At 40.5% G+C, this 19152-nt stretch overlaps 1 protein-coding gene across 8 annotated transcripts in view; it reads right to left on the reverse strand.

Annotated features, from left to right (window-relative positions):
- Nucleotides 1-14379, reverse strand: part of camk2d1 (calcium/calmodulin-dependent protein kinase (CaM kinase) II delta 1) — a 92677-nt gene extending 78298 nt beyond the window's left edge. For 4 of the 8 annotated variants that reach the window (XM_051075721.1, XM_018674329.2, XM_018674332.2 and 1 more), the window contains exons 1-2: nucleotides 14036-14379; nucleotides 11701-11795 (exon numbers count right to left, since the gene is read on the reverse strand). In XM_051075721.1, coding sequence (XP_050931678.1) covers nucleotides 11701-11795; nucleotides 14036-14097 — 157 coding nt within the window. In that variant the 5' untranslated portion in view covers nucleotides 14098-14379. The remainder of the gene's footprint in view (nucleotides 1-11700; nucleotides 11796-14035) is intronic. The other 4 variants (XM_051075722.1, XM_018674344.2, XM_018674346.2 and 1 more) reach the window with 1 other exon arrangement.
- Nucleotides 14380-19152: the final 4773 nt, after the last annotated feature.

A 19152-nucleotide genomic window follows, 5' to 3' on the forward strand; every position in this document is an offset into this window, starting at 1 on the left:
AATTATGGAAAAACTAAAAGAGATCCCAGTCACATGTAAATATCCGTGTCAGAAACAAATTAAGAGATGAACAACAAACAAACAAACTGATCTTTTCCTCCATGCTGACGCAAATATAACTGGATACAAAGGCTGGCTGAGGAGTGGAGTATGCCAGTGTAGAGGGGCTTTAGGTTCCACATCCTCCAGGATGACACATTGACACTGTCTCCCCTGATGCACCACCTAAGCCTCTTTCTCAGCCAGAAAAAAAAAAAAAAAGCCGCTGCTGGAGTTGCCCTTAAAAACATGACTCAGATCAGCTCCAGTGAGTGATGCAATCCCTGATTTCATCCACTGAGCATGAGAGAGAGAGAAAACATATTGAAGGGAGGAAAGGCGAGGAAGGAGAGAGACAAAACAACATTTTTGCCAAGAATGCCCCTGGAGGGCTCAACGCCTTTCGCATGGTTCTGGCAGCTTTTCACCTCTGCTGTTGGTGCACAATATGTGTGGGCTGTCCAAGCATTAGGGAAGCCGAATGACTTACAAAGGCCAGATACTGTCCCTCTGAGACATGAGGAAACTTTAGTAAACCACATTAGTGATGTACTTAATTACAACAGCAGAAACCCCAGGGCACCTTTAACAACAGAGGGTCATCATTAGGAAAAAGCTCTGTGGACATTATTAACTGTCTGCTGTCTCAAGATAGTTAAAGTTGTGAGTTTCAGTGCTCTAAATAAATCATTTTGGTGGTGCATTTAACACATTTAATGAGCGGCTTTCATTATGTTCTCATGTTATGTTCTAGTGTTATTATGTTGTTGTGTTAAGCAAACGTTCAGACCACACATGGCATTGAAAAAATATAAGTAAATCTCATGAAAACACTGGAAAGGTTTTATTATCGAGCATGGATTGTATCAGCTCCATTATGTTTGAGGTATTTCTGCTTTTATTACCATTCAGCTACTGAGGAGCGCCATAGAGCTCCACTAACTTTATTGTCCAAAAACGTTTAAAAAAAAAAAAAACATCATTGTACCACACTGTCACACTGTTGATGCTCCTTCATTTCCATCAACACTCTCCTTTTGAATCTACCCCACATTCACTGTCCTGCTGCCATAACACTCACTAATGACAATCAACAATCATCAATTCTGAAACCTAGACCTAACTAATTCAACCAATGAGGACAACAACTACTAGCTAATCAAAGAGAGGGTAGTGGTGGGTCTTCAAAATAAAGCTTATGTGCAGTTTGTGTGTGTAACGGGGCAACACGGACAACAAAATAACTCTGATGCTCAACATTGAGATATACTGATTAACAGATAAAACAACTCCACAGTTGTTTACTTTGTAAAAGAAAACCATCAGTATTAGTTTAAACACTAAAGTTATCTTTAGCTAGCGCAACTTGCTGTTATAAGCCACATCAGCCTTCTATTAAGAGTACCAATAAGTATCAATGTCATGCAGCACTGCAATAAAAGTTGAGCAATGCTTAACTTTTGCCAGAAGACCCTAAGATGTCACCCCTGCTGCATCAACCCAGTGGCATCACTTAAATGAACTGGCTGCATTTTTCCAAACTGTGCTAATGTTGACCTGAATGTGGCCTTATGCTACAGACAGACTGAATCTAAATGTACAAAGGTGTTTTGTTCACAGCTTGAATCTATTAAAATCTGTACCTTGTATACAGTGCACGTATATGTTCCTCTCTTTGTTCATTTCTTGAACAAAGAGAGGAACATGACAAGGATTAACATTATGAAAAGAAACTACCTATTTTCATCTGAAGGGCACACCCTGCAGCAGGAGGAAACTTCCATCATCTCTGCGCTTGTGGACCAAAGTAGCATTACATGAATACATTATACAAATCAGGGAGGGTGTTTTGAAGGTGTTGTGTGAAGAGGTCTGGGACTACATCTCCCACAGGGCATGGACACGCTCACACTCTACACTTCTCTCCTCAGAGAACAAGTGATGAACACAAAGATTCAAAAGTTCAGAGGTCAGTGGCATAAAGAATAATGACCTCCCTTTCCACATTCGCAGAAAGTGCAAAGATAAGTAATAGACAGAATGAAGGAGAGGACTGCATTTCCAAAGAGGCACAAAGCTTCAGAGGGACAAAGAGGGACTGACCTTGCACTCTCAGAGCTAGCGTAGTGGTTTATTAAGGCAGAAGAGAGCACTGCTGGAAGATGCTGTCTCTAGATTGGAGCACCCAGTCTCTGTCTGACAGACAAAGAAGCCCTAATTAAAGCAGGCAGCCTGTCCCTCAAGTGGCTGGCCTACTTGGCTAAATGAGGATTTAGAATAAAGCCCAGAGGGAATACTCCAATTTATCCCTGTTTCAAAGAGACGGGGAGAGAGACAGCACCTGAGTGGATGACACCAATGAAAGACAAGTAGGAAGAGTCCTCAGGCTTACCTAAAGTAGGTATGACAAATTATACAAAAAGGCAAACAGACTATGCAGTAGAACCACAAATGCATATAGACATGATACAATTACTCTCAGCTGTGAACTTTAGTACTTGAGCTTCTTTACGAGGGCTATTGACTCTTCCCAAGCAGAGAAGCGGAATTCACTATTTTCTGGCAGAGTACCATGGTGTGAGATTTGATGGTTCTGACTCAAATTTTAGCCTCTTCAACCTCAGCTAAAAAAAAAAAATATCTCAGTGCTTGCTGGAGGTCACAGGATAACGAAGCCACGAGAATCACATCATCTCAAAAAGCAGAGATCCAATCCTGAGGCCATCAACCCAGAAACACACCTCAGCTGCACCTTAAGACCCTGTCTGTGAAAATCACAAAACAGAATACGTGACAAGGTTACAACCCTGGCAGAGCCCATCACTCACTGGAAGTGTGCTAGACTCGGTGTGGGGAATATGGACACTGTAACAGACTGTCGTAATGAGGCTGGAGCTGAACCTCAAGGCCAGGTGTTTGAATTCCCAGTGATCTACATTCCAACCCAACCTATTGTGATCAGCAAGAGAATGAGATTGCTGATACAAGTGGCTATAATCTTTTTTTCTTTTTTTTTTTTTTTTTGCAGGATGCCAGCTCAGTTTAAGGCATTAGTGCTATACCTATTCAAAATGTATCAGTCGGGGCTGATTGCTTGGCCTGCATTAATCCAGGCTGCAGCCTTCTTGAGAGCATCATCACCCTCTTGGGCCTTAAACAATATACTGGATTTGGCTGCTCTGCTCCATTCTGATGAGTGCCACTGAAGTTGAGTTCAACCTTTCTTGCGTACTGTAAATTGTCCCGGTTCTGCACTGTCCCTGTAGTGTAGTTCTTCATGTCAAATAATATGTAAAAAAAGAAAAAAGAAGAAAGCAATGGTTGACACTTTGACTCAAGAATCCACACAACCAAAAAACCTCACAATCAACATTGCACTTTCTTGGGTCCTCAGGAATAGCAAAGTTTGGAGTTTGATTGGATGACTGATTGTTTGGGAAAATCAACAGATTCCTCTACTTACAGTTAGATACTGAGAGTACAATCACTGCTCTGTAACATCAAAAAGATCCACTTCAGGTGATTCTGGTATCAGATCAGGATGCCTCCTGGATACCTCCCTTTGAAGATATTCCAGGCATTTCCAACTGTTATGGGCAGACCAGACCAGCGAATACATCCCATATGGCATGGGAACACCTTGGGATCCCCATGGAAGACCTGAGGGATTTGGCTAGGTGAAAGGATATCTTGGCTACCTTGCTTGGCCTGCTGCCACCTCTGCTCCATGGCAAGCTCAAGAACACCTTGTAGCTCTTCTTAAAAAAAAAAAAATCACTGTAAATCACCTCCTCTCTGAGCTTATTGCTTTAAAAGCTTTATGACTCATTTGTTAGCTTGTTATCGGTCACATCATAAAGTTGATGCTGATTTTAAAAAATCAATCCACTGTAACTCTTCCTCATAAGCAATCAGTTGCAAATAGGGAAATCAAACAAGCATTCATTGGAACTGGAAAATATTTGGCATCTTTTCTTCTATTAAACTCTGACAGAGATCTAATCTAATAAACAATGTTTGATCAACTGACTAATTGTTTCAGCACTTTAGGGCATATTTGGACATTTATGGTAAATTTAATACATGCATGCCATTTTTTTTAATTCAAAAAATAATTATCAGCCTTCAAACATCTTCTTGCTCTCAAGCTGATTTTAGCTGGAAGAAAGAAAGATGGCATGCAGATACAGGTGAGCCTTTCTCTTCCTTTTCTCCTCCAGGTTGATCCATCAAACAAAGGCTCGACTTCAGAGAGACTGAGCTGCTAATCCACAGAAATCCATCCAGTGCCATTATTCCACAAGAGAAGAGACAATGCAGCTTATCAGTATTGATGAGGTGCCTCCTGTGGGCTTTGATTGAGTGGGTGATAACAGACAAATCAGCTTAGCACCCGCCAATGTATTTCATCATCAAACAGTCGATACCTGCCATCTGCTGCCTGCCAACTGAGCATTAAAAAAGAACTCTGAGGAATTGTATCCCAATAAATCTTAAAATTGTGAGTAACATATCACAAACTGGCATTGTATTAGGTTAAGTAATTGCGCAACAGAAAGAATAAGCTTCCGTTTTCTTGGGGTCTGTTTTTTAGCCTGCCATCCGATGCAGGTCGTTCTACTCCAGGTGTTTAGCTTATCATACATATTTCATGCTGTTGATTTTCCCTGACTTGTTGTCCTCCATTCCTTCATTCTTTCCCATATTCATCGCCTCTTCAGCTTAAATACAGTTAGCTAGAAATACCATTGATTGCCATTTAAAAAAAAAAGGCTGGAATAATAAGTCTCTCTCTTTCCAGTTGATTGATGGGGAAATTATGCAGGCAGAGATGAAAATATCTTTTGCCAAGGACTGGGGAGTCCTCCACTCCCGCTGACAGTTGCTCTATTACATGGCAGCCTGATTTCTGTTTTTTATGCTCCCTCGCATCACTCTAATGAGATATTTTTAGCATACCATGAGCAGCTGTGAGCAGCTACAAGAAGATTGAGCTGGGGGTGAATGCTTAAAAATATACAAACATATACACACGCTTCTGTAATTAGGCTACTGTTAATCTTCACTGTTGCATTTAAACTCAAAACCTATTCCATCTTTTCCTCTTTGGAACAACTCAACATGGCCACAAAATGTGATACAATTCAGAGTAGACGGTAAATAAAGCTCCACAGTCTATTGTCTCAGCTGTATTAGTCACAGGGGGTTAAACACACTGAGGTTTCATGCTCATGTAAAAATCTATTCAGATTTACAGAGCATCGATGAGGGGGGGGGAAAACAAACACAAGGAGATAAAGCAAAACTCCACCTGTATTCCCCTGTGAAGCTGTTAGAGACAATAGGGAAATGTAAGGCTTTCAGCGGAGTGTCTGAATTTCGAGGGGAATCACATCCTTAGTTTTTTCATCAGAATTGTTGTAGAATGATTTTCTGTCGATTAACTGACTGATAAGAATGTTTCCATGCAATTTCTAGATTAAATGAGAATAATAAATATGAAGCTACATCCAGTAGCCGGGTTAGCCTAACCTAGGTTAGCCTAGCCTGTCCAAAAGTAAAACACATTTTAAGATCACTAATTAATTCACTTTTTTTAAATCTTGTTTAATCTGTGTGAAAAATGTAAACAAAATGTGAAACACTTTAAATACATTAACATTCTGCAAGAATTCTTAACCATTCATATACAATCATGTACCATTCAGAGCTGCTTCAAAGTCATGTTAACATCTAAGATCTTTGCCACCTTTGACACATATATGCCTGACTTTCAGATCATGAAGCAGTTTAACTGACAAACTCCCTAAAATCTGCTGTATTCCAAATGAATGATCTGCATTCTCTGCAGGAAACCGTATGGAGGGATTCCTTAATGAATGAATGATGTTAAAATGGCGTAAAATGTTAAGCGTAATTAGCTTAGGGTCTTTCACAAAAGCAATTAGGGTCAGTGGACAACTTCAGGCTGAGAGAGAGACAGACTATTTAAGTGGTGATGAAAACACAAGGACATTCTCTTGGGGTTTACTGAGTCACCACTTATGCTTGTGTCAACACGGTCTGTATGAACAGCTCACTGGTCATCCAAGTCATAGGCCATATGGGTCAGCCAGAACCTGAGGGTTGAGCTGCGGATATAATGACAAGACAAGACACACTCAAATACCATGTAGACTGTACACACGGCTGTGCACACACACACACACACACACACACACACACACACAAAAAAAAAAAATACAGCTCCCTTGATCCATTTCTTTCATGCCTAGTCTTAGCAGGGTACTGTGTAAATGGCGGGTTTAGCCTCTAACATTAGCTGCTAAGCCAACCACTGGCACTGGAGCACTTTATTTAGACACACTCTATATTTGTGTGTGTTTCTGTGTATGTATGAAGGGGTGAGGGTGGGGGCGGCAGGAGGGATTTCAGTAACCAATTCTCAATATACACCACTGGGTTGACGGGTCGGGCCATCACCCCCTTGCCGTTCTTATAAGCGGACATTAAAAACAGTTGGCACCAGTGTTCGAGCTATTGTTTGTGTGTATATTTGAGAGTGTGTGTGTGTGTGAATGTGTCTGAACATGATCTAGGTTTAACTAACAGGGCCTACTGGTGTTAAATGAAGGTAAATCACAAAAGGCCCATTTCAAATTCAGTAAATGATATTACTGTTCATTGTTTAGCTAAATGTGTCTGTGCTGAGTGATTCATCATCACTGACAGCATCATGCACTTGGGCAATTAACAGCACAAAGACTGTAATATACTTCAATGCCTATATTACCCCACAGACTATATTTAGCTCTCCATCTCTTTTGTTTCCATGGGAATGAAGAGTTCACTGTGAGCGGCTGGGGCCTCGGGTATTTTCCAGAGGCAAAAACGACAGAATGGCTGGCTCCTGAACCATAGCTAGCTTTTCCACAGCCTGGTGGGTTTGTCAAGTGATCATTTCCACTCCACCGCGTCCAAGCATCACTAGGTCTGTGTTTAACCACTGTCCTAGTTTTCCCTTCAAACAGGCCTGCGCTGTCAGTGAAGACATGCTTTCAGTTCAGTACATCTGGGTAATTTTTTAGTTACATGTTCTTGCATTGTCCCACTTTTGGGGCTTTTATTTTGAAGGGGGAGGGCTTTGGGATAGGTAACACACATAAACTGAAAATGCCCACAGCCCACAGTGATCTATTTATATAGCTGGCTTTAATTCAGCCTAACAGCACCCAAAGATACTGAGTTTACTATCATAATGTATATCCAGAAAAGCATCAAATCGTGAAATTATATATGTATATATATTCAAAAATATTGTCTAAATTCACAGGACATATTTGATTAAAACATAAAAACCAAAACAAAGGTTCTGTTCAGGTCTAAAACCCACACCTGGGCTGTACCTGCATCTTCAAGACCCAAGGCAAATTAACCAAACACTGCCAAATCTGAGTCAACTCCATTTGAGATACAGTGCCATATTTTTGCTTTATTTCATCTATACTGATTATTAGCTTGCCAGGCTAAATGAGTAAAAGAAAAAGTCTTTCTGCACAAGCTATGAAACTTATTTGTGCCATACAGTGAGACACACTTCAAGACATAACTGATCTGAGAACCAGACTGATACCACCAAATCTGAGATGTAAACCCTAGACCTGAAGCTATATTTCTGCTGTAATGTCATCAATTCACAACTAGCTAGCACAGCTAATGCAACTCAGTGGCTACACTTCATCATATTTTACACAGACCACCCAAACACACCCACAATTTAATATTCTGTTGGGATGTTTTGAACAGCAGAAATCCAAAAAAGACAAAAAAAAAATCTGCCCGACACTGGAAGCCGACTTCTGATCCAGTACAACACAGTGTCTATTAATTAAATTAAAACACAAATGATCATTTCCATGTCCACGAGAATCCACGCAGACAGTAATGAAAATTCAAACACGCAAAACATGAACTCATTTAGAAGTTACAAAATGATAAATAAGCAGCTATTGAGTATTGCTTGTTTCAGCTGATGATTAGTTAGTTATTAATTATACTTTATACTCAGGATCCAGTCGGAATGGAGGCTGCACCTTAAGGAGTCACAGCAACACTGCTCTCAATGCAAGCTGTGTCCTACCTACATATCAGCGGCCCACTTCCTGATTCCCCTGAGTAGGGTGGGGGTGACCTTGCACTGTGCTTTTACTTTAATTTATTCTGACAGTATAATCCAAGTGATGGCATAAATGTATTGCTACATGTATAATACTATATGTCTATAATGCTACTGGATACTACACTACTACTCAAATCACTACACTGACAAACGCAAATATACAAATACGGACAAATTCAGACACACTAAGAAGTCTTCCTGATGTAGTATTTTTCATCAATATTCCTTGGAAGTACACTGCACCGCAAAGCTCTGCCTTTGGTGTGAAGCCAAAGTTTACAGCCACATTAAGGCTTCCTGTTTAGGATTTCTCATCATGCAGTGGCAGCGGCAGTGTTGGCAGCGACTCTGGGGTTTCCCCTCATTGAACGTGACCTTCAGCTCAGCCTGCCTGCTTCAATATCTATCAGCCAGTCTTACAGTACACTACTGTATCTGCCTGTCTGTTTGCCTGAGAGCATAATGCACCCCCAGTGCTGTCTTTCTTCTGTCTCGTCTGAACACCACTGCTGTCATGAGAAACCCCTCTAAGATGGATTATGGTGGTTTACATGATTTGAGGCATTTTTTAATAGCATTAAACGAATCAAAAGATATATATATAGATGTTGTATGTTATCAGTCTAGTGAAGCATCTGTTGGCTTCAATTTTGTTTTTCAGCGACAGTGACGCTGGGAACCTTCTAACCATACTGTGGCTTCTAAACATGACCAGTGGTGAGCCAAATTGTGGCCACGAGGCTATCAAGCTGAGGGTTGCAGCCACAGAGCGAAGTCATGACAGTAATAACACCGATGGTGAGAGGTGAGAAAATATAAACTCATAACCACCGGTAGAGGTTAGAAACAGGAGGGTTAACTAACCTGCAGAGAAGATGCCCTCAGGGCAGAACTCACACAAATTACAGACAGGGTGAGTACTTGTCCAATTAAAGCGGGATACACACTAAAAGATAACTGCGCCGATTATCGGCCTGAGTCCCCCCTGTAGAGTAGTTTACCTGTAGTGTGGTGTGTGTAGGTGTGTTAAGACTGATTTTACCCTCTGAAGATGATCGCCCCAAGAAATATTAAACATGTTCAATATTTACGATCAAAAATCCTGTTCTATGGGGGGGTACACCGAGGAAAACCGTGGAATGGAATGATAGCCAATCAGGAAGCAAACTGACTGAAGACGGAAGCACCAACGAACAAGAGACATTGTAAACCGCCATGTTTGTTTACTCTAAAACTGCGTTTGATTGTGCAAGACTTCGAGTTTTGAGAGTCCAGACGGAATGTGATGGATGGAATCTGTTAGTGTGTGGTGTGCTGTGTTGGTCTTCTCATTGCACATCGCACACTATAAGAACAAAGCTGTGAAATCGGACATTATTTGACGTTGTGTGTGTGGCCTCTCACATGTTATAAATCAGTTAAGATTTTAAGATTCTTTTAGTGTGTGTCAGGCTTAAGATGTTTTTATACTGATTCTTCTTCCTGTCACATTTAATACAGATGTAAACTCAACAGGCTATATCAGCAATTCAGGTTCATCAAAGTTCTGTTGTTTTGACTTGGTCTTGAGCATCCGAATTTGTCTGGGGTTTATTTAAAAACTGGACCTACCTCAGGTCCAGGCCGGGGGGGTGGGGTACAGTTAGCCTGCCTCTGCCTACCAGCATCTCTAAAGATGACTAGCACATTATATCTCACTTGTTTCATGCATACAAAAACCAAAGTGAGAAAACTGCACTGCAACCTACTTAATGTAAGAAGCTGCAACTAATAATCTCTCATTGTACAGGAAAACTGTATGTGTGTGTGTGTGTGTGTGTGATGAGTACAGTAAGTACAATAGGTCAAAGTTAAAACAGGAAGTCAGTCTGTAAACTGTGTTGGATTTTTACTAACACACAGTTTGAATAGTAACTTTACAGTTCACAGCTATCCTGGGGGCTTGGTTTAAATTTCATTGGACTGTGTTCCCATCTCATTAAACTCATAGAGTGCAATGTTAATTTTATAGGAATGATAGCTAAAACTATGACAATAACACTCAGGTTGTTCTTATTTGAATGTAACTCTGTGGACTGGATCCAGCAGGTAAACTCCAAAACACACACACACCACAACACACACACACACACACACACCACACACAGACAGAGAGAGAGACACATACACACAGACACACACACCTCTTCTCCTTTCCATTTCACTCTCATTTTCTCCTTCAGGTGAGGGAGGCTCAGGCTCAGTGGAGGCATTCGGCCAAAGCAATCTGAGTATGGAATCAATCATGGACTCCCCTTCTATAAACATCTGCCCTCCTCTCTCTCTGTTCTCCTCCCTTTCATCGCTCATGCTCTCCACTTCATCTCAGGAGCTACAGAACCAATAATTAGACCCGGGAACCACAAACTCTCTCATTCAGGCTTCCATTTTTTCTCCATATGGGGGGGACTGGCTATGAATGAATAGAGATATTGTGTCAGTGAGCCATCAGAAATAGCTAAATGGATATTCTCTTTTTAGTTTTTGTTTCATTATTAGTGTTGACTCTTTTCTCTCTTCTTTCAAAACCACATGTACTCCCCCCCCCCCCCCCCAATTCTGCTTTTCTTCATGCAGCTGTTAAAGCTGTGAGGAAACCCCCTGCTTCCCCCATGAGACGCCACATCTGCCGCGCACTGCGCAATTTGCTCGCCATCGCCGCATGCTTTTTCAAGCCTATCTCCTTTTGTTTGCGTGCACTTTCCCATCAGCCCATTAGGGTCCTGTGCAGGGATCAATCAGCGGCGCAACATCCAGACAGCGGGAGCCTCGGCCCACGCGGCACAGATAATGATGGAGAGGATAAAAAAGGTGAGGAGAGGAGAATAAAAGAATTCATGATGCCTCTGCTTCCTGAGCAGACGCTCCATTACAGAGGGAAGCACAAAAAAAAAAAAAAAAAAAGGGCACCAGGAGGAGAGAACAACAAAAGTTTTTCTCAAATCTGCCACCGCGCTGCCTTCACTGGCTTGTGTTTTAATGTGAGTCATGTGCAGCTCATCAGAGATCAGGAGCTGTGGTTGATATCAGAGAATGAGTCACAAAAGGAGCTGTTGGCCTGCTTCATGTTTGATGAGTGGAGTCACAAGAATGGAAAGCAACGGGGAGCGTGAAAGTGAAAGTGAATTGAAAGCCGGAGGAGTAAGATGCGGTTAGCATGGCTGCGACCATCTGAAACCTGACCACCATCTGCCACTACAGACATGACTGGGAGAAAAATGGTGAAGGCGTGAGAAAACATGTACAGTCAAAAAAAAAAAAAAAAAGGAAGGAAGTTGGTGTAAAGCGTGACACGGCAGAAACATTTTAAACAAAGATACTGTCCCACAGTGACCTGCAACCACAGCCTCATGTCTCTACCCAGCAGAGTTAACACTTCATGGTGTGTGACAGCAGCTTTTCATGAACTTAAAGCCACATGTCAGGGTACAGTATGTACTCACCTCTGGCAGACAGCTTCTTGGTGTTGATTATTTTGGCAGCGTATTCCTGCCCTGTGGAAATCTTCATGCACCTCCTCACCACAGAGAAAGCACCCCTACACAACATGAAACAGAGATCAGTCACCACCATTCTTTGACCTCCTGAGTCTCTCTGAAACTCATCTAAAGACTTATCAATCTGTGTTTTGATGAACACATCATCCAGTCACTCAGCCTGATTGTGGAAACAGCAGATTGAAAAAACAATCTCCATTGTAATGCACTGTGTAGACCATGAGCACGGTCGAAAGCCTCAGAACAAGCAAGTAAGAGCACCTTGAGTTGTGACTGTTTTGCCTAACTTGCTATATTTGATTTTAGTCTGCCTCCCTATATTTTGAGGCTCATTTTCATCTATTTGTCACAGTTAGTGAGGCTGCTTTAATCTCCATCAACTCAGAAACACAACATTTGTCAAAAAAAAAAATGCCTCAACACAGCAAGACACACATTCAAAAACAAAACAACTGTCTAATCATGAATTCATTTTTGGGAAACACTTCTTTGGATCTAATGCACCTATGTCTAAAGTCTCAGATCTATATTACTAACTTAGACAGAATGATTTCCATTTTCCATTATGACTCTCAGTTTTACACAAAATAACTCAAAACAACAGAGAGAGGGTCTCTAATAATTCTGGACACTAAACTACCAGAAGAATGAGAGAGATGTCAATCAAGCGGTTTGTACCCGCCCACAGTGCTGCTAGCTGAGAACACCTGTGTTAGTAGATCACATCAGTGTATCTAATTCACCAGGTTTACCAGCATCAGACATTCCCAGCTACTCATTCATTCAAAAACATTTTGATATTTTTAAAAAAAAATCTCTATTGACTCTAATGAAACACACACCATAGAAAAGCAGTGTTCACTAATGAAAAGGTATGTGAATGGAGGGATGCCAGCGAGTATTAACATGACATGCATGAAAGGCAGAGGTCAGACTGTGTAAAGCACTGCTCTGAATACCTACTGAACAGAACAGATTTGTACAACCAGCGCTCTCTTCTTTCAGACAGCCACACCTTCTCCTCCTGCATCATTCCTCACAAAGGCTTAAAATAGGTGCTCATTCTGTAAACACGCAGCTGGACTTCCAAGAATCATAACTGCTATGTACATTGTGCCATTACAAGAACTTCACTTCCAGCTACACATTCAATAAACCCAGATCTGTTATTAGTTATCAAAACTTGAATATGAAGTGGAGTAATACCTGATGCAATAGCTGTTATTTAGTCATCGTAAGAAGTGATAAATGGAGGTTGACAGGTCGCTGTATCCACTCACTGATTTAACTCTCTATACAGCTGGGTATCTGAGAGCTTTGTGGTTGAGCTTCACTGTCAGAGCGCGATTTAACTTAAAGCCAGAGAGCCACACCTTGTGAAACCTCGCTGTTTATCTGTGTAAACATGTGCACATTTGAGTCGGATTTAAAAATAACAGAAAACATAAAGTCCGTGACATTCCAGAAAAAGCAGACTGTAAATATGAAGGAGTTGTTGAGAGCGTGGACCACAGGCACACCACTGAGGAATGTCAACCTTTCGCATTTTGTACAAAGGGGCGGAAACTTGAGCAATCGCAAACCAAATTACCAAAAGGCACATTCAGTGTCTTATATACATAAGGTTTCCATGTACTTAAAGTGAGCTTCACCTCACTGCAGCTGACTGAGAGTGACACGGGTAACAGGTTGCCTTACCTGCCGTGCTGAAGACATTAGCACCAAATTCCATACAAATTTCTGCTTGTTTTTACTTGCCTGGCACGTCGCTAGAGGTACATAGATGTTGGAGCATTACTTATTGCCAATGACAAATTAGAATGCACCCCCGTTCTATTCGGTATGCATTGCTACGCACTTCGTGGTGCTTTGGAATGCAATTTTAACTTTTTCAGTTGGTTCACAGGGAATTATTAAAACATTCTTCCTCCTAATGACAAGCTAATGGGCGGGGAGGAGCAGGGAGAGGCGACTCAAATAGTTGAGATAATTACGGAGGCATAGTATTAATCCCGCCACGGTGTTAAAGAGGGAAGGCTTAAATATTCTTCATGCGTGATAACTAACGTACAAGTAAACTGACAGATTTTTGAATGGGAATTGGCGTGACGTACTTCTCACACGCGCCAACTGAACCTATCAAGGTAGGAACAGGTAGGCGGCGGTCCTTGGCGGAGGTTTCGGTAAATCTTAACAGCGATAGTAGAATCACAGGACAGTTTGAGCTTCACTTCAACAATAAATTTCGACTAAAAATGGGAGGAAAATAAGGAGAACTTACTTTCCCAGCTCCTCGTACAGCTGGTACTCATCGGTAAACCTGGTGCAGGTCGTTGAAGCCATGTTAAGGTGGGCAGAGGAGACCGACTTGGGAACCTGAACGCCTCAGTTGCTTCAATACTCTCCACAAATCCTTCCCCTCTCTGTGTCAAAGTGCCACTTGTCGCCTCTCGCAGAGGAAAATAAAAGCAAACTTAGGAATTATTGAGAAACGACTCCCGGATGCGGTAAAAGCTCGGCGTCGCTCCTCCCGGCACCTGTTCGCAGACCCCGGTTACTCCTGGAGTTGACAGGGACGTCGCGACCTGCTGTTGTGTTTGTCTCTACACTGACACTTGGATTAGTTGACCGCAGTCAAGACAGACTTAATATAGAATATTGCATATCCGGTGGTCGCATTTCAAAATAAGACGCTCGCTGGTGGGCAAAATCTTGAATTTTCGAACATTTTTAATGGCGCAATATTTAGCCCTGCTTTAGGTCTAAATCCAGTTTAGATAACGCTTATACAATATTTCATGTATTTCAACATTTCCTCTTTCCATATTATTTATTTTCATCTTCATTTGTGCTTCTCTAGTAAAAACCCATTGTAAAGCCTTCCACCATGTAAAATAGCCTACTTTTTGCAACCGCTCAAGTAAATCAAAATGGAGCAAAACTACCTGATGTTAGTGGGAAGTGTCAGAATTCTACAATCATAATGTTGTCTGTAGCTATGTATGTTAACACTATGTTCATATTAATATTTTCATTTATTTCTGATCTGGTCTTTTTGAATGTTATAACACGTCTGGTAAACTTTAATCTCTTGTTTATTTTATTTTGGAGGTAACATATTGTCACATCCGTTTTTTTCTCGATACGCGGTGTCTAGCTTGATGAAGCTGGCTTTCTTCTGAACGCTTCCTAGTTGGAAAAGCTGCACAAGGGCTCCATCTAGAGGCAGCAGGTTAACCTGCTCCTGAGCCCCTGCTCACCTCAGCTCTGCTGTGGGAAAAGGAACTGAGAGCTGTGCTTTACATGAGCCTGTAAAATCCTCCAGACCACATTTCCATAAACACAAGGCCCCACAGACTTCTATCTTTGGTTTTGATGATTTGATCTACACCACACAGTATAATTAGAGGAGAAAACTTAACCGAAAAAGAAACAGAAACATTATTCTGTTGATATTTTCCATAGTTGTGTCAGGACAGTGATTGATTTTTATGCCTTTTCCTGTCACACCTGCTTTTGGAGCATTAATGCTGACAAAAATCATGCAAAACAATGTTTATTTACCATTATTATTTAAACATATTTTAATCAGCCATTAACAAAAGGAACCAAACTGAACTAACTGTGTGTTAGAATCACATCATCTACAACACAAACTGCATTATCCTTTTCAGCCATGGACCCATGTTTGTCATGACTTAGTGTTGTGTAAATGGAAATTTACACAAGGGGAACTACACACTATCATTTTTCTTTCTAAATGTCTCACTAACCTATGTGTTACCTACCTGTGCTGTGTTTGTGTGTGACTGTTTCTTTGACTCTGCTGCCCTCGAGTCTGCCTTGCAAAAGAGATCTCAGTCTCAGTAAGACTCTCACACGAGTTTCATTTTCTAACCTTTTCCGGAGCGTTCATGTTTCACTCAGTCATCATTAGGGGCAGGCAGATTGATACGTGCAGTTCTGATGCTGCTGATACGACCACATGTTTTTGTTTCAGTATCAGTGCTCGTGTTGACAGGATCAAGACCACAGAGAAAGACGTGTCTCGTGTTAGATTATGATCAGGGAACATCACTGTGTGCATGAATACAGTGATCACCTCATTAGTTCAGAATACACAATCAAACTGACTTGTTTTTTTAACACGCAGGTGATAAATAATTCACAGAGAACACTTAAAAGAAATGCCTGATGTTTGGTAACTCAGTCAGTGGTAATGGTAATAATCAGAGGCCTGTTAATTATACATGAAAGTCAGAGAACATGATGGGACATGAGCTGCTTTTAATATAAAAAATACTGTACATATATCACTGTCAATGTTAATGATTCTATTCTTGGTATTACCTGGTCAGATTTGAATTCTGTTTTATCATCCTAATCTTCATCAGCAGATGGAGTTTGCTCAGTTGTCATGGAGATAACTCACATGACTAACCTTGGTCACATGATAACAGGTGGTTATATATGGAGTTAAGCTTCTGGTGCCTTGAATCCAGAACATATATTAATTCTAAGCAGGTTTTGAGTGTGTAGTATGTCACACTGGAGAGGGGACAAACATGGAGTACACTCAGTATATATGCTGAATACATCAGTTTGTCAGTGTATTGTCGATGGATGCCATTCTCCAGTAATGCAATGCACAGAGGCAATGGAGGAAAACAGGGCAACAAAAACTTTATAAAGTTTAACTGTTAGTGACCTTTAAGAGGTCTGATTGATGACTATGAGTGCACATATCCCTTTATAGGGCACTCATTGAAATACTTGGAAATTCAAAATTTCAACCCTAGAGTATCATAGCAGGGCACAACAAGACTTTTTTACCTTTGTGACATTTTTGAAAATATTAATTTTTCATGTAGAAAATCAAGATCAATTAATTCTCCTTGCCTGTCCAGGGTAAAAAAAAAAAAAAAGGTGTATATATAAAAAATAGAAAAACACATATAAAGTTAAAGGAACATTTTTCAATTTTTTAACATGTTTCATTGAACATAAATAACACACACACACACACACACACTTATATATAACATAAATGACAAAATATATATCCTAGATATAGATATTGATTCTCCGACCTCACTGGGCCACGTAGTGACGCCATTTTGTATGTCTGCGGAAGTTACCATATATAGTCACTTATTCTAGCATTTCCTGTTGGTAAGTATAGAAAAAAAATAGTCAAAAACAGTCATATATATGAATTATTTCACGTACTAACTGCTAAAACAGTGCATAGTGACATTTACTGTTGTATGCAGTACACACCACTGTGTCAGGTCCACAGTGGAGGAAGAACTCACATCCTTTACTCAGGTAAAAGTACCAATACAGCAATGTTAAAACTTTATAAAGAAAAGTCCTGCATTCAAAAGTTAGCAAAAGTACTGAAGTATTATCAGCAAGTATACATCCCTGTGACTGATAACTTACTGTATAACTATAATCATACAAAATGTCTTACATATTATATGTATATGTTGGAATATTATTATTGATGCATTAAGGTATATAGGTTATATAACATTTCACTTTAAACACTGATAAGCAGTTAAATCTATAAGAATGTATCATAAATTCAATAAATTGAACTGTATGTTAAGTCTTAAAATTTTGACCTGAGGAGTACCTGGTAACTACAGCTGGTGGGGATGATGTAATGGAGTAAAAAGTACAATATTTCCCTCTGGAATGTAGTAGAGTGGAGTTATCAAGTAGCAGAAAATGGAAATACTCAAGTGCAAGTACTTTAAAATTCAGCTCACATACACTTGAGAACTTACTTGAGAAAATGTATTTAGTTACATTTCACGAGTGGAAACTTGTGACAGAAGTAAAAGTACAAAAAAAGTACTACATTTTCATCATGATTGTAGTAGAGTGGTAGTTTAACATTCAGTACAAGTACCTCCAAACTCTACTTGAGTATAGTACTTGAATAAATACACTCAGATACATTCCACCTCTGCTGTTTGGAAATTGTCTCTGGTGTCAGACGTGAATGTCCTGGTTGTGACAGACTGGTTTCTGAGGACACACTGTGGTATACTGGGTCAGTCATTAACAGGAAGGTCCTGGCTAATCAAAGTAATTGGGTCATGGTATTTCCAAACCTGTTGGAGTTATTTTTTATGTCTTTGGGCAGATGCACCAAAGCAGCTTAACTGAGCAAATAAACCTCTGATAAAACACATTTTCAAAAGAGAAACCCTTCAGAAATCCAAAATCTTCCAGCACAGAACCAGTTCAGACTGACATCAGAGCCTGATCAGGTTCACCTTGCACACTCGCTGTTAACTGGATCTCCATTATTAATCCCAATTTAGCCTATAATCTGATCTAATCAGATCTGTGTGTGTGTGTGTGTGTGTGTGTGTGTGTGTGTGTCTTCACTGTTGTCGCTATCATGAGCTCACTGACACTGAAACCCCACTCAGTGTGTGCTGTGTGTTGGCATGATGATCTCCTCTCATTCACTCCTCACACATCCAGTGAGGAACAACTGATCAGCTGCACGTTGTTAGAGAATAAAAACCCAGGCTGTCCATATGTATCTGCATCAGCGCCATCACCATGACAATGAGCTATTTTTAGACTGAGAAGAAGTGGCTCCTGATCATGGAGCCTCCCGCCCTCTGCTGCCCTCTAGTGACCACACACCTTCATAGACATCCACAGGTCATTCCCTCCTGTTTCATCATGACATGAAAGGATTTCCTGTCAGATCACAACCCCGGTTTAGATCCAAGGCGTCTCATAAAAACATTTGCGGTGAGTTTGAGTTAGAGCTGAACTGTAGAACTGTTAAAACTGAGTGAGAGGAGACAGATACTGATAAAATTCAAGTCTTCAGACTTGAGGAGAGAAGACCAAAGAAAGCTCAAACACCAAATAAATACCAGCAATAGAAGTTGATCTGTCTTGAACAATATGGTTTCATTAATAAGTGATGAAACCTGACTGAGTGAATAACTTAACTGACATGTATTTTATGTGTTGCCTTTGAATGGCAGTTTATCTGATGGATGGAAGGTCAGCAAAGCCACACTATCATGAAGTACTCATCCAAATTGTTTTTTTTTTTTTTTTTTTTGTTTTTTTTTTTTTTTTGTATTTTGTATTTTTGTATTTATTTGATGTTGGTAGACATCAAACATGCAACAAATAGCCAGACAAATGTTTCTATATATGAACATCCAGTGATAAATCAGTCCTCTTTGTATCTCCCAGCATAGTATCAGCAGATTGCATTGCCTGGTCAGGGCTGCACAGGTCTTTACTTTGCATTTTGTGAGCTAAATGACCAGATTTATCAAGAAATCTACTGGATTATTCAATGATACATAACAGGAAGAGGGCGCTGTTTCTCCAGTTGAGGGTCAGTAA

This window comes from Lates calcarifer, linkage group LG14 (genome assembly GCF_001640805.2).
Source record: "Lates calcarifer isolate ASB-BC8 linkage group LG14, TLL_Latcal_v3, whole genome shotgun sequence".
Taxonomy (NCBI): domain Eukaryota; kingdom Metazoa; phylum Chordata; class Actinopteri; family Centropomidae; genus Lates; species Lates calcarifer.